The following is a 24,233-nucleotide window of genomic DNA, read 5'->3' on the forward strand; positions in this document are numbered from 1 at the left end:
CAGCGTTTTTCAAACTCTTTTGAAGATGTGGCAAGTCTCAGATCATTTTGCCACCAAGGAAAATGCCTGGTTTCTTTTCCTCTGTTTTGGGGCAGGCAGGACCCAGTATATGACAGTCCGCTTTTAGATTGGGATCAGAATCGGAAGGAATGTATAAGAGGAACTATTAAGTCACATAGGATAGAGCCAAGATGTTGAGCCAGTCTAGGGTTACTAACCACAATTGTGGTTCTCCATCCTTGAACTGATAACAGAAGTGGAAGTCCTGATTACCAGTCTTGCAGATTTCCTGTCTCAGGTTCAGGTAAGAGTCTCTGTTCAGATCTGAAGTCTCACAAAGTAATAGCTTGAGTAAACATGTTCTACTGAGGTCCAAAAAAATTCTGTTGTGAAACAGGAAGCCTTACCAGAAAGTGGTCTAATGAAATGGGAAGGGATTGTCCTTTGGGCAGCTCAGAAAGGGTTAAACCCAAGTAGACAATCATCTTATTTTAATTTTGCATATATACTTGCAAGTAAAACCGTCATATAGCTCTTTGAGCTCTGTCAGAGTTGATCTGGGTGTATTTCCAACCTTCCAGCTTCTAGTGCGTGGGTGGTGGTTCTAGGTTTATCTTGTATTGACATTTCTTAAATATATGTTGGGTATTCCCTCTGGTGGATGACCATCTCTGTCATGGGATCTGAACCTCATGCTAATGCAGTTATGTACTATCTCTATGTAAAACAGGTGTTCTTCATAGTTAAGTAGCCTGAACAGTTCGTGAGATTCATGCCAATGGCTCTTCCTGTTTTTTTCTCTAAGCGTCAGTGACATCCAGCAGATGTAAGACTTCAAGTTTTATATGTAAAAGAGACCCTTTGCTAACAAAACAAGGCCAGACCAAACCAGAAGTTCGACAGACTTTTTGGCATATGCAACTAAAACCAGAGGATCTGTCCAAATAGATAATGATGTGTATACTAAACTTCTGTGATCTGGCAATTCTCCCTCTCCCCCTCCCCCCCCCCAACTACGGAGATTAGTGCACACTCATCTAAGTACTAGGCAGCCTCCAGGATATAATATTGCAGTGTATCTATAATGGAAATGTCTAGAGATGCTTGTTTGGAGTTCTGAATACACCCTCAAACAGCATTATTCTCTTTACCTAAGCTTTAGATCTAATGCCCAGTTCAGAGGAGCAGTCCTGTAATAGCTTTTCAGTTAATACTTCTGAGATCCCCAGTAGATCCCCCACAGATGCTGCCTAATCTTCCAGGGGAAGAGGGGATCCATGCAGGCAGATCTTAAAGGAAGAACAAATGGTTACTTACCCAAATAAATGTGGGTCCATCTACACTGCAAAACAAAACAAAAACAACCCTGTGGCACCAAGTCTTGGAGCCTGGGTCAACTGACTTGGGCTTGCAGGGCTTATGTTACAGGACTAAAAATAGCAGTGTAGACATTAGTGCTCAGGCTAGATCCTGAGCTCTGATATCCTCTCTGTTCTCTGAGTTTTAGAGCCCAGGCTCCAGCCCAAGTGGGAGTGTCTACATTGCTATTTTTAGCCCTGTAGTGTGAGCCTGAATCAGTTGGCCCCAGGCCCTGAAATTTGCTGCTGCGGGGTAGTTTTTTGCAGTGTAGATGTACCCTGTGATTACCCATCTTGATGCACACTTCCTGTCCATCCACTTCTTTGCAGTCTAAGGACTTGCCTTACATACTCAGTGGTGCACTAGAGCAAGGGGGAGGTGAATAGATTCAATGGACATTCCTTTACTGCAGCTTCAGCGTTTGAGAGCCCAGGGCACACATTCTCCAAGAGTTTTGGGACAGTCCCCTTAAAGATTCATACTTATTTGTTACCTTTTAATTATTATTTAAGCATTGGTAGTAATTGTTTTACAGGCTTAAACACAATGGGCCAAATTAATCTTTTGTGACTATATTGACTTAATTGAAGTGTCAGATATGTTTGGCCCTGTCTGTTCATTGAAACAATATTATTCTATTCCAGATTAATAGTGATTTAAAAAAAATAACCCCATAGTATCCTTTTGCACTAGGTAGAGTTTCTGGTTTGCCCATTTCTAGTGTTGGGAAAATCTGACTCCTGGTCCTGGAGACTTTAGTGAGAACTGATCTTCTTCCTTAGGGAAATTAGTAGAAAGCAGACAGCTGTTGTAATAATTTTTACAGTTTCTTCTGTCATGGTTTCTGTCCCAGCAAAGCTAATGTCCTGAGGCAGATAAGTATAACAGGAGGTCATTGATAATTACAATGTTTTGTTGCTTATAAAATCTTTGTTCTTTCATGACTTCTGTTCTCTTCAAATTATTTGAAATACTTATTTGAGGACAAAATTAATATACTTTAACATGTCCCATTGTGGTCAATCGCTTTGTGGTCAATCAACAGCACTTTCAATTCACCGTCATTCCTTTCAGCCTATCCACGGCCCCCAGGGTGTTTTCCAAATGCATGGCTGTGGTGGCTGCCTCCCTTTGTCGACAACGGGTCCAAGTGTTCCCATATCTCGACGACTGGCTTTTTCGGGGTCGCTCCAGGGATCAGGTGCAGTCTCATGTTCAGCTCACCATGAACATGTTCAATGGGCTGGGCCTCTTGCTCAATGTCACGAAATCCACTCTGGTACCAACCCAGAGGATAGAATTCGTAGGGGCAGTATTAGAAGCAGGCCTAGACTGGGCAATTCTGCCGGAGGCATGCTTCCAATCCCTGGGGAACATCGTCCACAGCCTGCAAAGCTTCCCGACCTCGACTGTGAAAACATGCCTATGCCTCCTGGGACACATGGCCTCTTGCACATTTGTGACCAGGCACGCCAGGCTGCGACTACGTCCACTCCAAGCCTGGCTAGCAACAGTATACCGCCCAGGTTGGGACAGCTTGAGCACGGTGGTTACCATCCCGCCAGGGATATTAGCCTCTCTAGGCTGGTGGCTGGACCCCAAATCAGTGTGCGAAGGGGTGCCATTTCACGCTCCGCAGCCCTCCGTGTCCCTAGTCACGGATGCGTCATCCCTGGGATGGGGAGCCCACCTCAGGAACCTCCGTACACAGGGGCTATGGTCGGCAAGAGAGTTATCCCTGCACATCAACGTACAGGAACTCAGAGCAGTGCGCCTGGGGTGTCAAGCCTTCCGAGAGCGCATTCCAGGCTATTGTGTTGCAGTCCTTACAGACAACACTACGGCCACGTTTTACATCAACAAACAAGGGGGAGCCTGGTCATCCCCCCTCTGTCGGGAGGCCACTCGTCTGTGGGAATTCTGCATAGCCCACTCGATCCATCTGGTGGCGTCGTTTCTCCCAGGGGTCCAGAACACCTTAGCAGACCACCTCAGCAGATCATTCCAGGCTCACGAGTGGTCGGTTTGCCCGGATGTCATCCACTCTGTCTTCCTGAAGTGGGGCTTTCCCCTGATAGACCTATTGGCCTCTCCCGAGAATCGGAAATGCCAGGTGTTCTGCTGTCTCCAAGGGCGCTCTCCGGGTTCCCTGTCAGACGCCGTCCTAATTCAGTGGAAGGATAACCTGTGCTACGCCTTTCCTCCATTCCTGCTAGTCCACAGGGTCCTAATCATGCTGCGCAGGGAAAGAGCCCGTCTGATTCTGGTCGCCCCGGCATGGCCCCCAGACAGCTCTGGTATACTACTCTCCTAGAGCTGTCGGTGGACACCCCAATTCCACTCCCGTTGTGGCCAGACCTGATCACTGAGGATCACGGTCAACTCTGTCATCCTGACCTGCAATCTCTCCACCTCACAGCATGGATGCTGCATGGCTAAATCAGTCTGAGCTGTGCTGTTCTCACTCGGTTCAGCAGATTCTTTTGGGTAGCAGGAAGCCTTCTACCAGGTCCACATACTTAGCCAAGTGGAAGCGTTTTTCCTGCTGGTGCGCTCGGAATCATACGACCCCCCTACAGGCGTCAGTACCTATCATCTTGGACTACCTCCTGTCCTTAAAGCAGCAGGGCTTGGCAATATCTTCCATCAAGGTGCACCTGGCAGCTATTTTGGCTTTCCACCCGGGCGAAAATGGGCGCTCGGTCTTCTCCAATCCCATGGTCAGCAGATTTCTCAAGGGGTTGGACCGCCTGTTCCCACGAATTCGACAACCGGTCCCTACATGGGATCTTAACGTGGTCCTATCCAGACTCATGGGTGCCCCGTTGGAGCCGATGGCCACCTGCTCGCTCCTGTACCTTTCCTGGAAGACAGCCTTCCTCGTAGCTATCACCTCGGCGAGGCGCATGTCTGAGCTCAGGACACTCACATTGGAACCACTGTATATGGTGTTCCACAAGGACAAGGTACAGCTGCGACCCCACCCGGCCTTCCTCCCTAAGGTGGTGTCTGCCTTCCATGTAAACCAGGACATATTCCTCCCTGACTTCTACCCGAGGCCTCTCGACGGGAGCAACAGCTGCACTCCCTGGATGTTTGCAGGGCCCTGGCCTTCTACATCGAGCAAATGAAACCCTTCAGGAAAAAGTCACTGCTGTTTGTTGCTGTGGCAGACCAGATGAAGGGCCTTCCGGTCTCCTTCCAGCGCATCTCGTCCTGGATCATATCATATATATGCATCCGTGCATGCTATGACTTGGCTGGTGTCCCATCTACGCACCTTACCGCCCACTCCACACAGGCTCAGGCTTCATCCTCTGCTTTCCTGGCGCATGTGCCCATACAGGAGATATGTAGGGCAGCGACTTGGTCATCGGTGCATACTTTCGCTGCCCACTATGCGATAGTGCAGCAGTCCAAGGGTGATGCTGCATTTGGTTCAGCGGTCCTTCACTCTGTGACATCTCACTCCGACCCCACAGCCTAGGTAAGGCTTGGGAGTCCCTAATTGGAATCGATATGAGCAAGCACTCGAAGAAGAAAAGATGGTTACTCACCTTTGTAACTGTTGTTCTTCGAGATGTGTTGCTCATATCCATTCCAAACCCTCCCTCCTTCCCCTCTGTCGGAGTAGCCGGCAAGAAGGAACTGAGGGGGCGCTGGGTTGGCCGGGGCATATATCCGGTGCCATAAAGGCGCCAATCCAGGGGGCTCCTCAGACGACCCACCGAGTGTTGCTAGGGTAAAAATCTCCCGACAATTATGCACGCGGCGAGCGCACACCTAATTGGAATGGATATGAGCAACACATCTCAAACAGTTACAAAGGTGAGTAACCGTCTCTTTCAGGTGCTTGGACAACTATTTCCAGTTCAGTAGTTTTACTTTCTTTAACACGTTGATGGCAAACATACTGCTTAATATTTATGTAATTTAAATAATTCTAATATTTAAGTTTAGGCCTTAGTGTAAGTTTTCATAATTTCTAATATTTTAAATGTTTTTAAAACAGAAAAATGTGTTTAATTTAAACTTAAAAATAAAATTTAAATAGATTTTTAAAAATTATTTTTCTTTCATCATGGATTTTTATCTACCCTGTTGTTACTGTTACTTAGTGATTCAGGCATGTTTACCTCTTGAACCAATTCCTGCATACTTATCAATTTGTCCAATAAAATAATCATGTGCGTCTTTTTCAATAAAAAAGTTTTATGCCAACTTATAATGTATGCATCTTTTTCATAGCTAAATAATGTATATTTATATACCCAGTTAACATGACAAACTGTAATAGTACTTAAAAAGTCATTGTGGGAATACTAAATTATTACTGCCCTTTGGGAAAATAGAAAAATATTTGTATTAGCATTGATATTTGAGGAAGAAGCAAGCAACTTAAACCATCTGCTGCCTTTTACACAAATAAATACACAAATCTGCAGTCTTCTGTCCCAAAAGGTCTTCCTTTCAGGTGTAATCTGTACATCAGCTAAAAGCAGTATCTTGCCTTAATAATTGTAGTGCATAGTACAAATTATTTTTAGCCCAATAGAAGGCTTTACATTACCTGCCTTGTCAATACTTTAAAATGCAGCACATTTACTAAATCCTTGTCTCTAAGATGTTGCATGAACAGAAATCATTTGGGTTTTTTATAAGTGAAAATGTTTAAATGCTAGGGATTAAAGTTATGTAGGAGCACTGTTGCCCCTTCTGCTGAAAACAAAGCAAAAGAGCCCTCTCTCCTCCTTTGCTTCTGTAAGCAGTACCTCCACCCCCAGCCCCAGCGCCCCTTCCTTCATGCAGTGACACTTTCCCCTCTTATTGCAGTTTACTTTAACTTCTGTGTACAGTATTGCTATGCTGAGTAGAAATTAGCAGGCACAAATGTTCAGTAGTGTTTGGTGTGCTGAGAAAATTTGAATCGATGTGAACAGTACAAAGCTATTTGTTCAAAGAGAATGTTAATGACACTTACTCATTATTGTAAGTTACTCTAATACACAACGCTAATTTACTGGAAAAATCCTCCACCTAGAATATGCACGTGTTACATAGTCAGAAATAGCAAAACAAACCCAGTTTTTTGAGAAGTGCACTTTAGTCTTTTGCATGACTATTTCATGACTTGACTGAAAAAGTCTCCAGAAAAGTGCTCCTGTTTTTTTCTTTGAAAAAATATGATTACCTGAGGCATCCATTATAAATGATTGCTTAAATTCTAAATAATTACGTTTTTCACATTCATTTCAATCTCCTAATAAACCTAAAATTCAAATACTAATAATACATTCAAATCAATCTGTTGTTTCATTTAACTTGGATATCTCTAGAGTCCAAATTGGTAGTCAACTGATTTATCATTTAGTAAATTCTAAACTACATCATTAGACTATTTTAAATTGGTTGTTAGTGATTTAATTGGTAAGGTGAGATGAATCCTTGAGTTAATGGAAACCTGAGTTGATCACTTTCAGTAGTAGTAGTCAGGTCTGAGGATTAACAACTGTAAAGGAAAGAATACCGAATGTGCAGGCTGGTCTGCCTATGTGAAAAAGGCGTACCTATTGTTTCATACTGGCCACTTTAATTATTGTATAGTCTATAGACTGTGGAAAGTGCAGACTGTTCTCAATCAAACTATGAAAAGTTAGGTTGTCATAAAATTATTCTCTGTCAACATGTAATCACTGAAAGTAAGCACACAGCACATACTTTTAAAAATATCTTTCATTTAACATATAGTATTGTGCCTTAAGATTTTGTTGTTTTTTTCCTTAGCAAATGATAGACTATATTTGGAGTCTTTATAAGGAAATATTTGTATTTTCAAATATCTTGATCGTTACTGGGTATAAGGTAATATGTTTAATGCACCTTTACCTCGATATAACGCTGTTCTCGGGAGCCAAAAAATCTTACCGTGTTAAAGGTGAAACCGCGTTATATCGAACTTGCTTTGATCCACCGGAGTGCGCAGCCCCGCCCCCCCCCCCCGGAGCACTGCTTTACCATGTTATATCCGAATTCGTGTTATATCAGGTTGCATTATATCGGGGTAGAGGTGTATTCTGATCTCTGGGTAGTTTTGTTCCTGGATTGAATGAAATTTTCTGCTGCTATAAAGGAGGAGAAAAATTCCGAAAAAAATGACAAGTGTTCCTCATTTGAGTAAGCTCTCTTTCATGGATTGCCTCTCTTCAGTTACGTAGGCAGATATTTGCAGGTTGGGGTGAATGAACTTTCCTTTGGTTGTATTTGGAGCCAAATAGGCTCTATCCATTTTTTTGTTTGTTCAGTTTTACCTATACACCAAGTAATTTTGGGATCCATTCAGAAAGAAAGCTCATTGGATTGGAATTTTCTACTTCAGGGCGTCTCAGATGTAATACATTGAGTTGACATATATCCAGCTTTATCGTTTGAGTAGGCAACTTTCTTTTCCAAGAGCTGCAGACAGGTGTGCTATTATTTGAGCCAATTCTAATGCTGCTACTAGTGCACTTGTTTGCTGGAGTCAACCTGCCCTTTTGAGTGAGTTGGTCTAAAGAGGATTGCAAAGATATTTTGATTTTTGAGCCAATTCAGATGCTGCTATTCTTGTATTCATTGGAGTCAAACTGCCCTTTGAATTAGTTGCCGTAAGGAGGACTGCAGAGAGATTTTTATTTCTGAAAGTGTGCTATCCAATACTGAGGGAAAATTTAAGTTAATTTCTTATATGATCTTAGTGGCCACTGTGCTTTTGCCATCCTGATTATCTTCCTGATCTGTTGCCACTGGGATGTGAGTTTTGATATCAAATTTATTTGGATTGTCTCCCTTAACGCTCAAAAAGTAGTCAATATTGGTTGAAATAAGGATCTGAAAAGGTGCCAACCAGTTCAGACTCAGTGCTCAACTCCTCAGTAATACTCAAATTATACATTACACATACTAACATTTGTTTTTTCTTCTTTTTAGCTGGTTGGTGGAGAGTTTGATCTAGAGATGAACTTTATAATCCAGGATGCAGAGAGCATAACGTGTATGTCAGAGCTTTTAGAACACTGTGATGTAACATGCCAAGCAGAAATCTGGAGTATGTTCACAGCCATTCTACGAAAGAGTGTCCGTAATTTACAGACCAGCACAGAAGTTGGCTTAATTGAACAGGTACTGCTGAAGATGAGTACGGTGGACGACATGATTGCAGGTATAAATTACTGATTGATATGTATAAATTCAGTGTTCTTGAACACTCAAGTGTTGCAAGCATAGTCATTATTTACATTTCAAAAACAGTAAATTATTTTATTAGTATTGATACTGAGTCAACAGTACTAAATCAACTTTATCGAAATGTAATGGGCAAAGATTGTAAAATACTCTGGTTTTAGAACTAATGTTGAAATAATTTACCGGTAGTTAGTATGCACAATTCTTTTAAAAAGAAAATAGATTACTGCCTGATCTTAGTGACAAAATAAGACACCTTTCAATATATCTCATAAGAGCATCTCTGACGCTTATTCTCAGTTTCTAAAAACAATATTCATTGCTATGAATTATTACATAGTAAAAGAATTGAACCATTATTATGGCCCACTTAAATAATAAATAGTACAATATTCTTTGTGATAAAAACCAAGAGAACACTAGAAATGTTCATATTTATTGAATATTGTATTTTTGGACTGTATTAAGCAGTTTTATTTTAGTTTCTATACTTCAATTTTTGCCTGTCTTTTAAAACATCTGTGCTCTTTATAGCCTCTCTTTAATTTTCATGTCAGATGGCTTATATCCGTTTTTAATCTTGTCTATTTTTTTTTGAGTATTCCCTGTTTCCTTCTACTAAAACATAGCATACTTTATTTGCACATCTATAAGAGTCTGGGATTACAGAAGATGTTGCCTGTCTGAGGCTTCCAATTTATTCATACCCTCAGTATCTGGAGATTATTCTGTTTTCTTACTTGAAAGTAATCTGAGATACTCTGGTTAGAAGGGTAGGCTAAGCTTCCACTTTTAGAATGTGATCAGTAGGATTTACAGAACTAATTTTTCACTCATTACAGTTGTTGGGGCTGTGCAGGAGAAATTCAAAAGGCCATCTTGTCTTCATCAGCTTAGGGTTCAGTAACTTACTTTTTGATCTTATGTATTTTAGTACTGTGTTTGAGAGTAGTGTACTTGACCTAAAAAATAGTGAAATTTTTGAAGGGTTGAATAGTTTTTCTTTCCATAAATTCTAGCTGATTTACAAATAGTTGCTAAGTGAAAGGATATATAGGTGGTTATTTTATTTTTAGTGACCAGATATGTGCTAGCTGCTTTACAGAAGAAGTAAAAATATGGTACCTGCCAAAAGGAATTTTGATTCTAAATTTAGATGAGTCCTTAAGTGAAGACGCTATAATCAAGAGAGGAGTTGGGGAAAGGATGATGGTAACAGCAGTGTGAAAATGTGTTTACTGAGATTTGTGAATCTTGGTGGGTTTAGTAAATATAAAATTGAATGTAATACTAAATCTTCATAAACGGCCCCATTTAATATGTTCAGAGTAAGTGCCTTTGTGAGATGCCTAGCACATTTTGGGTCCTTATCAGTATGTTTTAAAATAGTAAATGATTTGTTCTTTTCAGTCTGAGTGAATTTGCTGCTCATAATTCAAGACTACCCATCAAATCATATTGCTACTAAGTAGCAGTAATAGGTACCCACTGCTAACATCTCTGAGAAACATGCTGCATAGTCTTGTGCCCCCTCAAGTAAATGCTTAAGCCAGTAGACGATATTCTGTGGTGTGAAGAACCAAAAACTCAAGCAGTAGCAGATCAATATAGTCACACGGCCAAAGATGCACCGTTACATATGCCCTGTGACCAACCTTTCAAAGTGTTAAAATGGTACACAAGGAAAGGGGCAGTCAAGTTCTACCTGTAAAGGGCATTATTCTGTAAAAACTAACATTTTGGTTCCTTGACTGAAACGTATAAGAAACGAGTGCAGTAAATATAATGTGCTCACAAAACCCTGCTCCACTAAGAAAGCAAACAAGCCATTGAGTTCTCCACTTTCCAGATAGTCTCAAGGGTAACTCTGATGAGGCACATATAACTATGATGTTGGCACCATCATAGGGAAAGAGTAGAAACAGCCTAAGTAACTGAAGATGGCAGAAGAAGTGTAATATTTGGGATCTAGAAGCAGTTGGGAATCAAAGACCCATGAGGTTGCAAGTATTGATAAGACTGGCATACCTCATCAGTAAAGGGAGTGGATACCTACTCCATTAATTTTATAAGAATGCTTTTTCCTGCCTATCAGCAGCATTTCAGAGAAGGTTTTTAAGAGAGAGCTTTGGCAAGTTTGCTTTTATCTCTGCTCCTATGAAAGTGGAAGAGTGGAAACTACTCTACAGATCTGATTAAAAAACAAAGTATCAGAATTCTGATGACACTGCAGCTCAGAATGTATGCCAGTCACTAGTAAAACCCCCATGAATGTGCTGTTTAATTCCTGTCCACAATAACTCTGCTGGACTCTTCATGAGAGAGCCATATGGGTGGATGAGTCACCTATTGGACCTTTGAAAGAAAGAAACAGACACACCAGAGTTAGTTGCTTTGCTTCTACTTCTCTAGTTTCTGCAGATGTATCACTACCACCTCATGGTCAATGGTGGCATTGGCTACTAACAAATCAAAAATGAATGAACATGGGTACCTAATAGCTGATCATCACCAGGAGGCTATTGCCTAACAATAACGAATGCCCTAAGCTAGCCTGATGTATAGGGATCAAGGTTGACAGGAGGACTCCAGATGGTGCCAGAGCTGCTTTGCTACAATCATTCCTATTCACTTTCCCAAAATGGTGAGGTGAAAAATGTGGTGGTATAGTAATTGTCTGTTTCCAAGCATTCAGTGAGGATCTTTTGAACAAGAGCCAAACCATTGCTTAGTTCTAGGACGTTGATACCACTTTCTTCCAAAATAGTCACAAAATAGTGGTGGGCCTAATATTCCAACCTGGCTTGTAAAGTACAGGTATCCTTCTTGCAACTCATTAACTATGGGTCTATCTCTCTCAGTACTTCCTGAAATACTGTGATCAAAGTTGGTGTAAATCAAGTAGAAAAGATTGTCTACATTGTGTCATGTTGAGACAGCAATCTACAGTAAGTCCCAGTCCATTCTCTATATACAAAGTGGATAGAAAATACTTCATAGTGGGGGAAAAAGCTGACTTCATTTGTGTGGAGGCAATTCAGATACATGAGGTTGCCATCTACTTAAACCATTTCATGTGTTAAGATTTTTGAAGATGCTATGTCAGAGGAAATAATATCTTAATCTTCATGACAGCTTCATAGGAACACATTTTTCTGCAATCAATTGCATTGAAAAGTGGGATGACTGCCATTGGTATTTGTCTCCTTCCCAGAAACTTTGTCTGTCACAGGTCATCTAGATACCCTGACAATCTGAAGATTATACTACAGGAAGGGATGTTGAGCCATTTTATCAGTAGTTGAGGGCAAAAGATTACTATAATGACCAGATAGATAATTGGTGGATGGCCTTAACAGCTATAAAGTATTTTCCTTCAGAGAACTTTGAAAATTGAGTCCCTAAATTTTTGGGTAAGAACTAATGAAGCAAGTCTTCTGACCCAACTGTTTCTATGGATAGTATATTAGTAATAACAAAATCTGAACTGGTGTTTGCTAGCCTAACTTGTCACGCAAAGTACAGTTTACAGTTGCCTTTCCTTCATTGAGACCCATTTCACCTCCAGAAGCTCAGTTGTTATGCTGCAGGTGGTTAAGCTGCTTGAAAGTTGCTTGAACTGAATTTTGAGCACTGAAACAGTTACTATTTTTAAGCAAAAGTTAAACTAAAGTTGCTCCCACCAAATAATGCTAAAGAGGCAGCTGGGCTGCTAACAGAAATCGTTCCTGGAAATGTATCCATTTGAAAACAGTGGAAAACCTGATTGCCTTATTAAGTGAAAGTTAAACTTCACAGCCATCTGGTAAAGCTTGGTTACTAAACTTAAGGAAGCACAAGGTAGTTCCTTCTGAAGTTGTGTTGCCAATGCCTTCCATGCAGATGAACTATGAAGGGAAATGCCATGTTATCTCTCTTATCTCTCAGATGCTATGCTCAATGTTACTTTAGAGACAACTGAGCTATGTTAAAGTTTTAAGCTGTTCCTTACATGACTGAATTAAGGTTCTTTCAGTTGTGTTTATAGAGTAAATATAAGATATTAAGTACAGTTAGGGTTGCCAACCCTCCAGGATTGCCCTGGAGTCTACAGGAATTAAAAATGAATCTTTCGTTAAAGATTGTCATGTGATGAAACCTCTGGGAATACATTCAACCAAAATTGGCAACCCTAAGTACAGTTTGACAAGTGTACATGAGGTGGCAGTTACTGCAAGTAAAACCTATTACATTAATTGTTTGAAATGCATTAAAATAAGGAGAAAAGGTTTCTCTCCTCCCCCCATAATTTATAGTCTTATTTATAAAACGAGACTATAGATACATGTTAAACCTGTGTGGTATTCTTATTATGACTTAGTATCACATAAAATGACAAGAACCTCAGAAAAGCCATGATTTTTGACATTGCCATTCCTATATGGTGAGTGGATTAGTATGGTTATACTAAGTATGGATTAAATCTTTTCAAACAAGACTTGTGGTATGTAAGTACCAGGATTTATTAATCAAAAACCAAGCAAGAAAAAAGTTTAAGCTAACTTCAATTATATCAAAAGAAGAAATGAATCTAATTTATCTAACTCTTTTGTAACTGGAGCATGTAGCAATACCAATAATAAAAATGTCCCAAGAGTTTGCATTTTAAGGGCATTCTTCATTTGCTTATTACTTATAAAGTCCTGGGCTTGAATCTTTCAATGTTTTTTGCTCAGTGTGTATGTGATGTTGCTGTGTTTTTAAGTTTGAATGAAAACACTTCACCCCAGTTTGAGTAAAAGGAGAGTGGTGAAAAATAATTTTGCTATTATAAAAAGCAACTTTTTTGAAAAGCTCGATAGTCAGCAGCAGTTTGAGCAGATATGTGAAATTTGCCATGGAGTGTGTCCCTGGCTAGAACATGTATTTTGATGGTCCAGTGAAGATCTATTTTAATTTTGTAATCATAAGGATTATTAAAAATATACTCTGCACATGTGTAGTAACTTGAATGATAAAGAATTTAAAAATGTGTGTCCTGTTGGTAGTGTGATAACATAGGTATCGAAGATTAATGGAATTTTTGAGGGATCTTCTGCTCTCTACCAGATACATCCATATTACACAATTTCTTTTTCTATTTAAAAAAAAAAACCCTCAAAGTACACACAAATAATAAAAAAAGAAACTTAGAAGCAGGTTAAGGTTGCAAAGTGGAGTACTCAAAAGTCAGGGCCAAAATTGACTTGCAATCTCAACTCTGCCCCTTTCTGAAAATTCAGCGTGTTACAGTCCTTAATTACCAGACCAAATACTGTTGTTTCCTCAGGACTTCTGCTGCAATCAGGATGCAGGCTGGATGGTATGCAGTGAATGAGGCAGAACATTGATAGGAAATGGATGTGGACTCCCATAAGATGAAGAGACCACACACATCATCACTTTAAAACTAAAATATTTCTTTGATTTTTGTTTTCCCTCAATAAGCTCTTCACAAGCAGAACCCCACATACCCACTCTTGCCGGGTACATTTACAAAAACCCTCTTAACTAATGAAGTGATTTATCCTACAGGCAGGGAAAGGAAAGAGATCATTATTATTATTTCTTTATTTAAATACTTGGGAGGCGCTTGGACTCTATGGTGAAAGTGGCCATAAGTGCCTAGGTGGATTTTTTTTTTTTAATTTTTATCTTCACTGTTCAGTGAGTGAATTTGTGCATCATCAATTGTCTATCATGCAACCTGTGCACTAAATGAGGCCTCATTCACTGCATGCTCCAATTTGCTCATTGAGAGCTATAATCTGCTCTTTCAGTGGTACAAATTCAGAGCAAATCCATTGGCTTCAGTGGATTACTCATAGTGCATACTGTGGGAATTACAAATGGAATTCACTTTAAAGTGATGCATGGATCTAGAGGACCCTATTCCTAATTACTATGCACCCATGTACCATTCAACCAGCACACAGGAGGAGGGAGTGGTTCTTTAGAAAAAACAGTGTGTGATCCTGTAATTAGGATACAGTCCTATAACTGTCTCCTGAAAACTTTCTAGGGGCTTTCCTTCAGAGTCCTGCATCATTCAGTATGCATATGTGCATCAAATAAGACAAGGTTTTTTATAAAGGTACTTATGTGCACATGTGTCAGTGCTGTTAGAACATTAGGAAATCATTTAAAAAAATGCTTAAAGTACAATATGTAAACTATTCTAACTCAGACAAATCAAATAGATATTCATTAGACCTGTGAAATCACACATCTCGCCATTTCCCAGACTGATTTCAAGTTTCTACTCCTTCCTGCTGATGTATAAGAGCAGTTTTAAACACAGACAAAACCACATTTTTTAAAAGAGAAGGGTTTTTTTGCTGTCTACAAACTACAAAATGGCTTAAAAAATGTTCACTCACATTTTCAGAAAAAATAAATCCTGGATACAAGATCTGAAAAATTTCAGCTCAGAAAGTGAAAGTTTAGTAGTTATGATCAACTGAAAAAGGCTAGTTAGAGAAAATGTTTAGGCGTCTTTTAGCTATAACTCGTCCTATATCCTCCAGCTGTAATGCAAAATGTTCTCGTAAATTGAAGGGAAATATGGTGAACTTCCTTAGCAGCTGAAAAGTTATTTCCCAGGCAGTTTTATGACCCCAAACCAGCCATGGAAACAGAGTAGGAGAGAGGTGATCTTTGGAGATGAGGAGGAAGAGGAAAATTCTGAGTTTTGTTAGAACAAAGAATGTTATGGAGAAGGAGATGTCTGGCTAGTGAATGACCCTCAGGATGTAGAAGCATGTCTAAAATATTGGTGGATAAGGGCCCTAGTTTGCCTTAATCTGTTTGGGCTGAATCCTCTGTACATTGGAAGCTGCTCCTTGAAATTGTAATAGCCTTTTGTGTTTTCTGAGGGCCACAACTTATACTATCCTTCCTCCTGCTGTAATGCCACCTGAGGACACTAATAGCAATTCTTAGAAGTATTGGGCTTTGAGGGAAAGCAGAGAGAGCATGGAAAGAACCAGGATTCCCCAAACTATTCAAAACCTTAAAATGAGCATAAATTTTTCACTTTTTTTAAAAAAGTCTAAAATCTATTTATTAATCTTGAATGCTATTTTCTCTGAAAAGTGAATTTATTTTTGTTCCTATATCTGTATAGGTTTCTTGGTTTTTGAAATGCTCTAATGGAGGATATGTCGTCTATTAATTATTCTATAGTAATTTTTGTCACTTGTAGTGATAGACTTTAGCAGAGCCTCTTTCCCCTCTCCTGCCCCCATTGTTTGGCATTGCATTGTGGTCAAATCTAAAGTTTTCATACTTGGGTACCAAATTAAAGAAGAATGCAGAGAAATTAAATTGCAAGATGACGTAGCAAACCGTTCAAAGAATGCTGATGTGTACATCTTAGCTCACAAATGCTAGAAACATGCTACAAGAAGAATGAGGAAACATCCTAAAATGTGCAATACAAAGGCAATAAATATTCAGCAATAGGTTCCTAGCCCATTGTGATAAAACTGCAAACATAAAAGATTGTTTTTGGGTACTTATTTACTGTTTTGTTAAAAACTGGTAATTCTAAAAATGGGCATGTAATCATATGTGTATTTTAAACATAAATGATTTTTATGGGAAAGATGGATATTCTTTAATTCATATTTTGTTATACAATATTTAAGGAAACAATTTGATTTTAATATTTGTGAATAAAGTTTACATTTAATGAAATTGCTATTTTTAGCTTGTAGTTGCAAATAATTTCTTTGACAAACAGTATAATTCAGAGTTCAGAATAACTTTATTTTCCTTTGAAGATCTTCTAGTTGATATGTTGGGGGTTCTTGCCAGCTACAGCATCACTGTCAAGGAGCTGAAGCTTTTGTTCAGCATGCTTCGAGGCGAAAATGGAATCTGGGTAAGCTGTGGCCAGATAAAGTATTAAATGTCAGTGCATTAGTGCCTGAGGTTAACATAAATGGTCTCTAGCGGCATATGAAATTGATTTTTTTTATGTTAATTGAATTACTGTTTTAAAAGTTTTTAAAAACCGTTTTAGAATTAATTTACTGGTTTGTTTGAAAACTATCCAGTGGCTAATATAGCTATAGAATATCGTTATTAACTGGTTGCATTGACATTTCTACAATTCTGTTTTAACAGCCAAGACATGCAGTTAAACTATTGTCAGTCCTTAATCAGATGCCACAGAGACATGGTCCTGATACCTTTTTCAACTTCCCTGGCTGCAGTGCTGCAGTAAGTTTTTAACCAAGATGCTTCTATTTCTGGGAACAATAAAATAACTTTCTTGCATGCATTACTTTATCAGGTTTGGATATCCTTCTTAAAGAAATGAGGAAAACATTACCCAGTATAATTTTTTCAGAGTAGACTAGGTCTTGGATGTTCAGGGAAGCTTGGCAGAACTGACATAATACTGAGGTGATACCATACCCCAAGGTACTTAATGTCAAAAGTAAAAGGAGATATTTTGCATGAGATGGATTAGGAGAGAAGTATTGGGGGGCAACAATTTTTTTAAATAGAAAGTTTACAATAATAGCAAATGATTAAAACAAGAGGCTGATACTATATAATAAATTAGAAGTGTGTGTGGTGCGTGCGTGTACACATGCATACACAATTATGATGGTGATAGCCCAGTTCTAAATTTTTATCATGTGCCTTTAACTGCCTCACCCAAATAATGTCCACTGAGACTACTGCTAATGTTTTTAAGAGCAAATTGCCAGATAAATGCTATGCTCATTCTCCCCCCCAAATTCTGTACTATCCCTTTCCCGCACTCTCCAAAATACATCTGCCTGAGTCCCAGGACAAGCAATTTTCAGTTTTGGACAGGATCAAGGTGAAATATCTCATGCACCATCATGGCTTAAATTGGAAGCTGTATGTTGGTGAAGAGAGATGATTTTCAGTAACCAGCTGGAGCAGGCACTCGCTTCTGACCTCAAAATGTGGTACTTTTATTCAAGAAAAGCAGCTTTAGATCATTTATACAGGTATGGCTCTCTGAGATCTGTAAATTGGACTCATGGTAACTAAGGTACATACCTTTATAGACCGAAGAATAGGAAAAACAATACCAGTATTTTTTATAAATTCTTAACATATGTTTGCTATATATGATACTTAAAAATTAAAGTATGTTGTGGTGTGGAGTATAAAAGTTTTCTCAACTCTTGTTTGAGATGACTAGCATACCTCATTTGCAGCTTTGAGAGTAATGCCCAATCCAAATCTCTAATGATAAACACTTTATCCTGCTCATGTATACTCATTCATTGTGTGTGTGTTGGTACATATATTACACATTATATATTGTATATATAAAATATTGTATATGTAATATTACCCACAGAAATACATTAAAAGAAAATTAGCAAGCTTGTAAAGTCAAGCACTCAAAAATTAAGAAATGCCAGAATTAAGGTAGCCTATGCAACCTTAATTTGGCCCCCTTGTGTATATGCCTTAGGGATACAATCTCTAATTACATGATCATATACTATTTTTCCACAAGAACCTTGCCTCATTCAGTGCACACAATGGGTGTTACTCAATAAATGAGCAGCTATTCAATATTTTGTTTTATCCTCATTCAGTGTGTGTCCTAGGCCTTATTACTAACCTGCTCTAAATACAGAATGTATTTATTTCTTCATGGCCTTGTCTATGGTGCTCACCACTATGGTATCTGAGTGGTTCACAAACATTATTTTCACAAAACCTGTGTGAAGTGAGGTGGATGATATTATCCTGATTTTACAGATGAAGAGGTGAGCTGAGGCGCAGGGGGGCCGCAGCAAGTAAGGGCGGGGGGGTGCAGAGGAACCGCTCCCCGCCCCAGCTCACCTCCGCTCCGCCGCCACCTCCCCCCCATGAGCGCGCCACAACTCTACTTCTCCCTCCCTCCCAGGCGGTCCTCAGGAGCCGAAAAATCTCACCATGTTATAGGTGAGACCGCGTTACATCGGGGTAGGGAGAGAAACCACTCCCTGCCCCAGCTCACCTCTGCTCTGCCTCCTCCCTGAGCACGCCACCGCTCCGCTTCTCCCTACCTCCCAGGTTTGCCGGGCCAAACAGCTGATTGGCGCGGCAGCCTGGAAGTGAGGGAGAAGCGGAGCAGCGGTGGCGCGTTCAGGGAGGAGGCAGAACGGAGGTGAGTTGAGGCGGGGAGACTCAGGGAGGGCTGCAGCAAGTAACGGGGGGCACGGAGGAACCGCTCCAGCTCATCTCCGCTCTGCCTCCTCCCCTGAGCGCCCCGCCGCCGCTCCGCTTCCCCCCCACCCCCTCCAGGCTTGCCGGGCCAAATAGCTGATTGGTGCGGCAAGCCTGGAAGCGAGGGAGAAGTGGAGCGGTGGCAGCGCGCTCAGGGAGGAGGCAGAGCAGAGGTGAGCTGGGGCGGGGAGTGGTTTCTCTCCGTACCCCGATGTAACGCGGTCTCACCTATAACATGGTGAGATTTTTCGGCTCCTGAGGACCGCGTTATATCGGGGTAGAGGTGTGTATATATAAAACACATACACGATCTTGATGCATTTTGAATAATATTTGGAATGAGGCCAAAGGAGGATAAAAGAATAGTAAGTATGAATAATAATGGGGAAAATTAGGAAAGATTTTATATATATAATGCACATAAATAAATAAAAATGAGGATATATTTCCTAATATATAAAAATAAAAGGATGGGATTAAAAAACACCTTGAAAAAATGTACCAAAATTAAAATCTTTGTTCTGCATATATCATATTGTCTTATTTAGGGACAATATGGACTTACTTAAGAGAGTCAATGGGCTTACTTAAGAGAATAAGCCCAATGCGTGGGAGTATTCAGAGGATCGCTCACTCAGGTTGTAAACTCTTCAGGACACACATCTGTCTTGTTATATAAATGTAAAACACATAGCCTTTACTCCCAACTTGCCAAGGCTCAAAAGTGGGACAAAATGTATGACAGACTCCGAAATTAGACACACAAATTATTCATATGGAGAACCTATAAATGGTGTGGGATTTATTCTTTTGGTGCTAATAATTTTCTTTATTTCTGATGGAAATAATTTGATGGAAAAAGGCAGTTCTTCGAGTGATGGTCCCTGTTGTTTTCAACTGTGGGTTTATGCATGCGCACCATAGTGCCCTGAGGCAGAGAATTGGAAAGTAGCATCGATTGGTCTGCGCATGTGCACTGGCTCACCTGGTGCCTTTGACTGAGGGGTTAAATGGATGGGCGGACTGACCGCTTCTCCAGTTCCTTCTCACTGCCACATGGTCTGGGTCAGCGTCCACAGCTTCAACTTCATCCTACAAAATAAAAATAATCTAGTTTGTAAATAGTTTTAATAATTTTTAATCTTTAAAATGAGATTAATCTCCAGGGGGATACCCTTTCTCACCCATACTCTGTTCGGGTACCAGACCATGCCCCGGTCTCTGGGCTTCAAACTCTGTGCTTCTTGCCCGCGATCCTTCTCAATCAACGACGACCAACAGAGCTGCCTGTACGCCCTTGGGAAAGCTCTTATTGCGGCAAGGTGCAGTATCAGCCAATTGTTCGCCAGCCATACCCAAGAAAGGTAGGGACTTCGTCTCTGCAAATACCTCATGGAGAAGGCCATGAGACCTCAACTGAACCCAGGCCAGGGAAACTCCCAACCCCCTGTGCATTGGCCTGATTCATCAAGGAGTTTACCTCCTGCTGCAAAGTCCAGCTCTACTGTGGGTGTATCTACCCCTACAGACACCATGGTGGGAAGCTAGGAAACACTATCGTAAGCACGATATTAATTCTTCCTCAAAGTCCACTTCAGAGAAGTCTGACTTGGCTGTAAGCAAGCCTTGCAGCTCAGCCCATGAGGACTTAGGATGTACTAAGTCCCAGAGGCACGACAAGAAAGTCCAGTATCAAACCATGTTCTGTTGGTGCCATCATCCTTGGCTACTCCCAAACTCCAGGATGCATCAGCACTGACTAAGTCAGATCACCGCCAACTTCAGATACCACCCTTATCACTGGCTCCGATGGGTCAGACAAGCAGAACCCCTCTCACACCAGGGAGATCTGAATCTGTTTCAGCCCCACAGGATATTTTCACTCTCCTGGATTTGGAATCCCCTCCTTCATCAGGCCCCTCCAGTATTCCCTCCATTTCCGGGGAGACAATATCACCACCAAGAGAATCAACCTCTGGAAGGAGCTTATCACCAATGGCATTGAGTACCATCACTGGAACTGGAATCAGCCTTCTCCTCGTCGGGAGATTCTGAATCATTGGATGAACTGCTCTTTCCTTACATATTCTCCACCACTCAGACGACCCACACACATTTGGGGCCAACCTCCTCTGCCTCTAACTCAGAGCTGTTGGTACCCCACGCTATGGGGACCACTGCAACCACCTATTGATCCCTCTTACTAGCCATATTGAGGGCCTTGGAACCAGTAACCCATGCAGAATTGATCCACTCTTCCAGGGTGTCACCCCTTGCCTCCCCTCTAAGGTCTGCCCCTGGATCTGACAGAGGAAGAGGAACATTATGCTTCAGATCCGATGGTTGCACGGGAACCAGCAGGACTGCCATTGTCATCCCTGGATGAAATGGTGACTTCCACATCCCTTCCCCTATGACTTTAGGCAGTCCCAGAACCTTCTCTGCAGAGTTGCTGGAGAGCTGCAGGTTCCCCTTGAGGAGATCCAAGATTCTCAGCACAAACTCCTAGACATCCTACATGCTTCTTGACCCAACAGAATAGCTCTCCCCATTAATGAAGCCATACTGGAGCTAGCTAGGATACTTTGGCATACCACTGCCACTTGCATGCCAACCTCTAAAGAGGCAGCGAAGCATTATTAGGTGCTGGCTGCCGTGCAGAATTTTTGTTTTCTCATCCTGATCCCAATTCACCAGTAGTCCATGTCACTTCTGAAAGGGCTAGACAGCAAGATCCCCAGTCTACTCCTTCTCACACAGGGCAAATGCTTGGATCTGCTGTGAAGAAAGGTCCAACCATCCAGCCTCCAGTTCAGGATAGCCAGTTACCGGGCGCTACTGAACAATGCCAAGTTTGGAGAGTTTACTGACAGCCTTCCACAACAGGACTGAGCTCACTTTCAAGCTCTGATTCATGACAGAAAACTGATAGCCTGGACAGCCTTCCAATCTGCAATGGATGCCACTGATACCTCTTCTAGAGCTATGTCATATGCAGGGAGTCATGGCTCCATGCATCAGGGTTCCCTAGACAGTATCTAGGACCTCCTCTTCGATGAATTGCACCTCTTCAACCAGAAGATGGATGAATCCCTCCATAGCCTGAAGGATTTCAGGGCTACTCTTTGCTCGGTGAAGATGTACATGCCTGCCTCTAAGGGGATGTTTACATAGCCCATCGACCAAATCTGATATATGGCTCAGCAGTTCTTCTGGCAGAGACCCTACGAATCATGATGTGTGAGAGAGAGAGTTCAAAAGTCCCGCTTCCCAACACCCTCTGCAACAGTCTCGGCATCTCCGTGTCAGCCTCCACCTCAGTTATTTTTGATGGGCACTCAAGCCGTGAAACTCTAAGTCCAACACCTCCTGACACCCCCGCACCCATGCACACCATTTGTGGGTTGTCTAGCACTCTTTTCAACAACCGGAGTGTGGTAAAAACAGACAAGTGGGTGGTGAATGTCATCCACTCTGGCTATAAGATAGTTTGCATTCCTATCTCCTCCAACACCCCCGTACCTCCTCCTTCAGGGGCCATTCTCATGAGTATTCTCAAACAAGAAGTGAACTCTTTACTGCAGCAAGGAGTTATAAACATGTCCTTCTGCAATAATGAGAGAGGGTTCCTGCTACCCCAAAAGAAGTATGGTTGGAGACAAATCCTTGACCTCCACCATCTCATTAGTAAACTCAGATTTTGCATGGTCACGTTGGCAGCAATAAGGGTTCACGTCTCTTGATATGAAGGATGCCCACTTTCACATAGACATTCATTCCGCCCACAGATACTTTCTCAGATGCATGGTAGGCTCTGACCATTTTCAGTACAGAGCATCTCTCCACAGAATAGCGTCATGGTCTCATTGTCTTCCCCTGTGTCAACAACTGGCTCCTTGTTGCTAATTCCTGCTGGGAGGCCCAAGCATCAATTTCCATGATGCTACACCTCCTGTCTTACTGGGAATCAGTGTAAACATAGAAAAATCTGTTCTCACCCTCATACAATCTCTGGACTTCATTGGGGCATCCTTTAAATTCTATTACCTCAAAAGCATACCTGCCCACAGACAGGATCCAGTCCATGAACAATATCATAGTTCACATCACAAACAACCCTCGAGTACCAGTCAAGCCATGCCCGTCTTTACGTCAGATGGCTGCGTGCACCTACATCACCCGGTTTGCAAGACTCCACCTTTGTTGCCTTCAAGCTTGGCTGTAGTTGGTATACTCCCTAAGCCAACATTTTGTGACCCTCATGGTGACATTTCTGGCCAAGGTACTGTCTTCCCTACTCTGGACAAATCCTCATCAGGTATGCATGTATATCCCCTTTCTCCATTCCTCTTTGGACAGGACCATCATTACAGATACATCCCTGTTAGATTGGGGAATCCACATGAACAGCCACCCTGTGCCTGGACGAGGTCATGATGCACATCAATATCTTGGAGTTGTGAGCCGTACAGAAGGCATGTGAGTCCTTCCTTCCATTCATCTGCACTCACCAACGTTGGCGTGGATGAATGGAAGGAAGGACAACGTTACGACTGTCTTCTATGTCAACAAGCAAGGAGGAGCAATATTTGCCTCCCTGTATGCAGAAACAGCCAGTTTCTGGAAGTGTTATATCAGCAATCAAATTACTCTAATGGCAGCCTACCTACCAGGGAAGCAAAATGTGCTTGCAGAGTCCCATGGCAGACATTTTGCAGTCGACCATAATTGGAATTCTACGTCTTGATACTGCACAATATTTTCACCCTATGGGGAACCCCAACCAGGGATCTCTCAAGCAAACAGGAAATGCATCACATATTGCTCCAGAGGAGCGCTAGGACATTACTCCCAGGGTGATGCTGGATCAGTTCAACCATGCCTGGCCCCTGTTACCGCTCCTGCCATGAGTTCTACACAAAATCTGGCAGAACAGAGTGAGGGTCATTTTGATCGCCCCCTTCTGGCACAGACATTTCTGATTTCCCAAATTCCTATGTATGTCATCCCTAACACCAATCATCATGTTAATGTTCCCCAAACTCCTGACCCAGTGGAACTGTAAGATCTGCCACCTCCAACTCAGGGCGTGGTGTTTGGATAGATATCATCCTTAGAATGTTCATGCTTCTCAGCTATATAAGACTTCCTCTCCAATGGTAGAAAGAACTTTACTAGAAAATGTTACCTTGTTAAATGGAAATGCTTCTCTTCTTGGGCCCAACAAAGAGGCATTCTCCCAGAGGCTATGAATGTTCTGCCTGTCTTGGACTATATACTATCTTTAAAGACATCAGGTTTGTCCATCAGCTCCTTGCAAGTCCACTTAATGGCGATCAGCACATACTATCCGCTTTCTCAGGGCTACTTGGTCTTCACATATCCACTGACCAATATTGTGGAAAGGCCTAATAAAAATCTTC

General features: G+C 41.4%; 1 protein-coding gene across 1 annotated transcript in view; it reads left to right on the forward strand.

The window, feature by feature from the left end:
* Nucleotides 1-24,233, forward strand: part of LOC113406807 (neurobeachin-like) — a 942,582-nt gene that overhangs the window by 109,392 nt on the left and 808,957 nt on the right. The window contains exons 2-4 of the mRNA XM_029911985.1: nt 8,326-8,557; nt 16,383-16,483; nt 16,729-16,824. Coding sequence (XP_029767845.1) covers nt 8,326-8,557; nt 16,383-16,483; nt 16,729-16,824 — 429 coding nt within the window. The remainder of the gene's footprint in view (nt 1-8,325; nt 8,558-16,382; nt 16,484-16,728; nt 16,825-24,233) is intronic.

Source organism: Terrapene carolina, unplaced genomic scaffold (assembly GCF_002925995.2).
Source record: "Terrapene carolina triunguis isolate 2854851 unplaced genomic scaffold, T_m_triunguis-2.0 Scaffold141, whole genome shotgun sequence".
NCBI lineage: Eukaryota > Metazoa > Chordata > Testudines > Emydidae > Terrapene > Terrapene triunguis.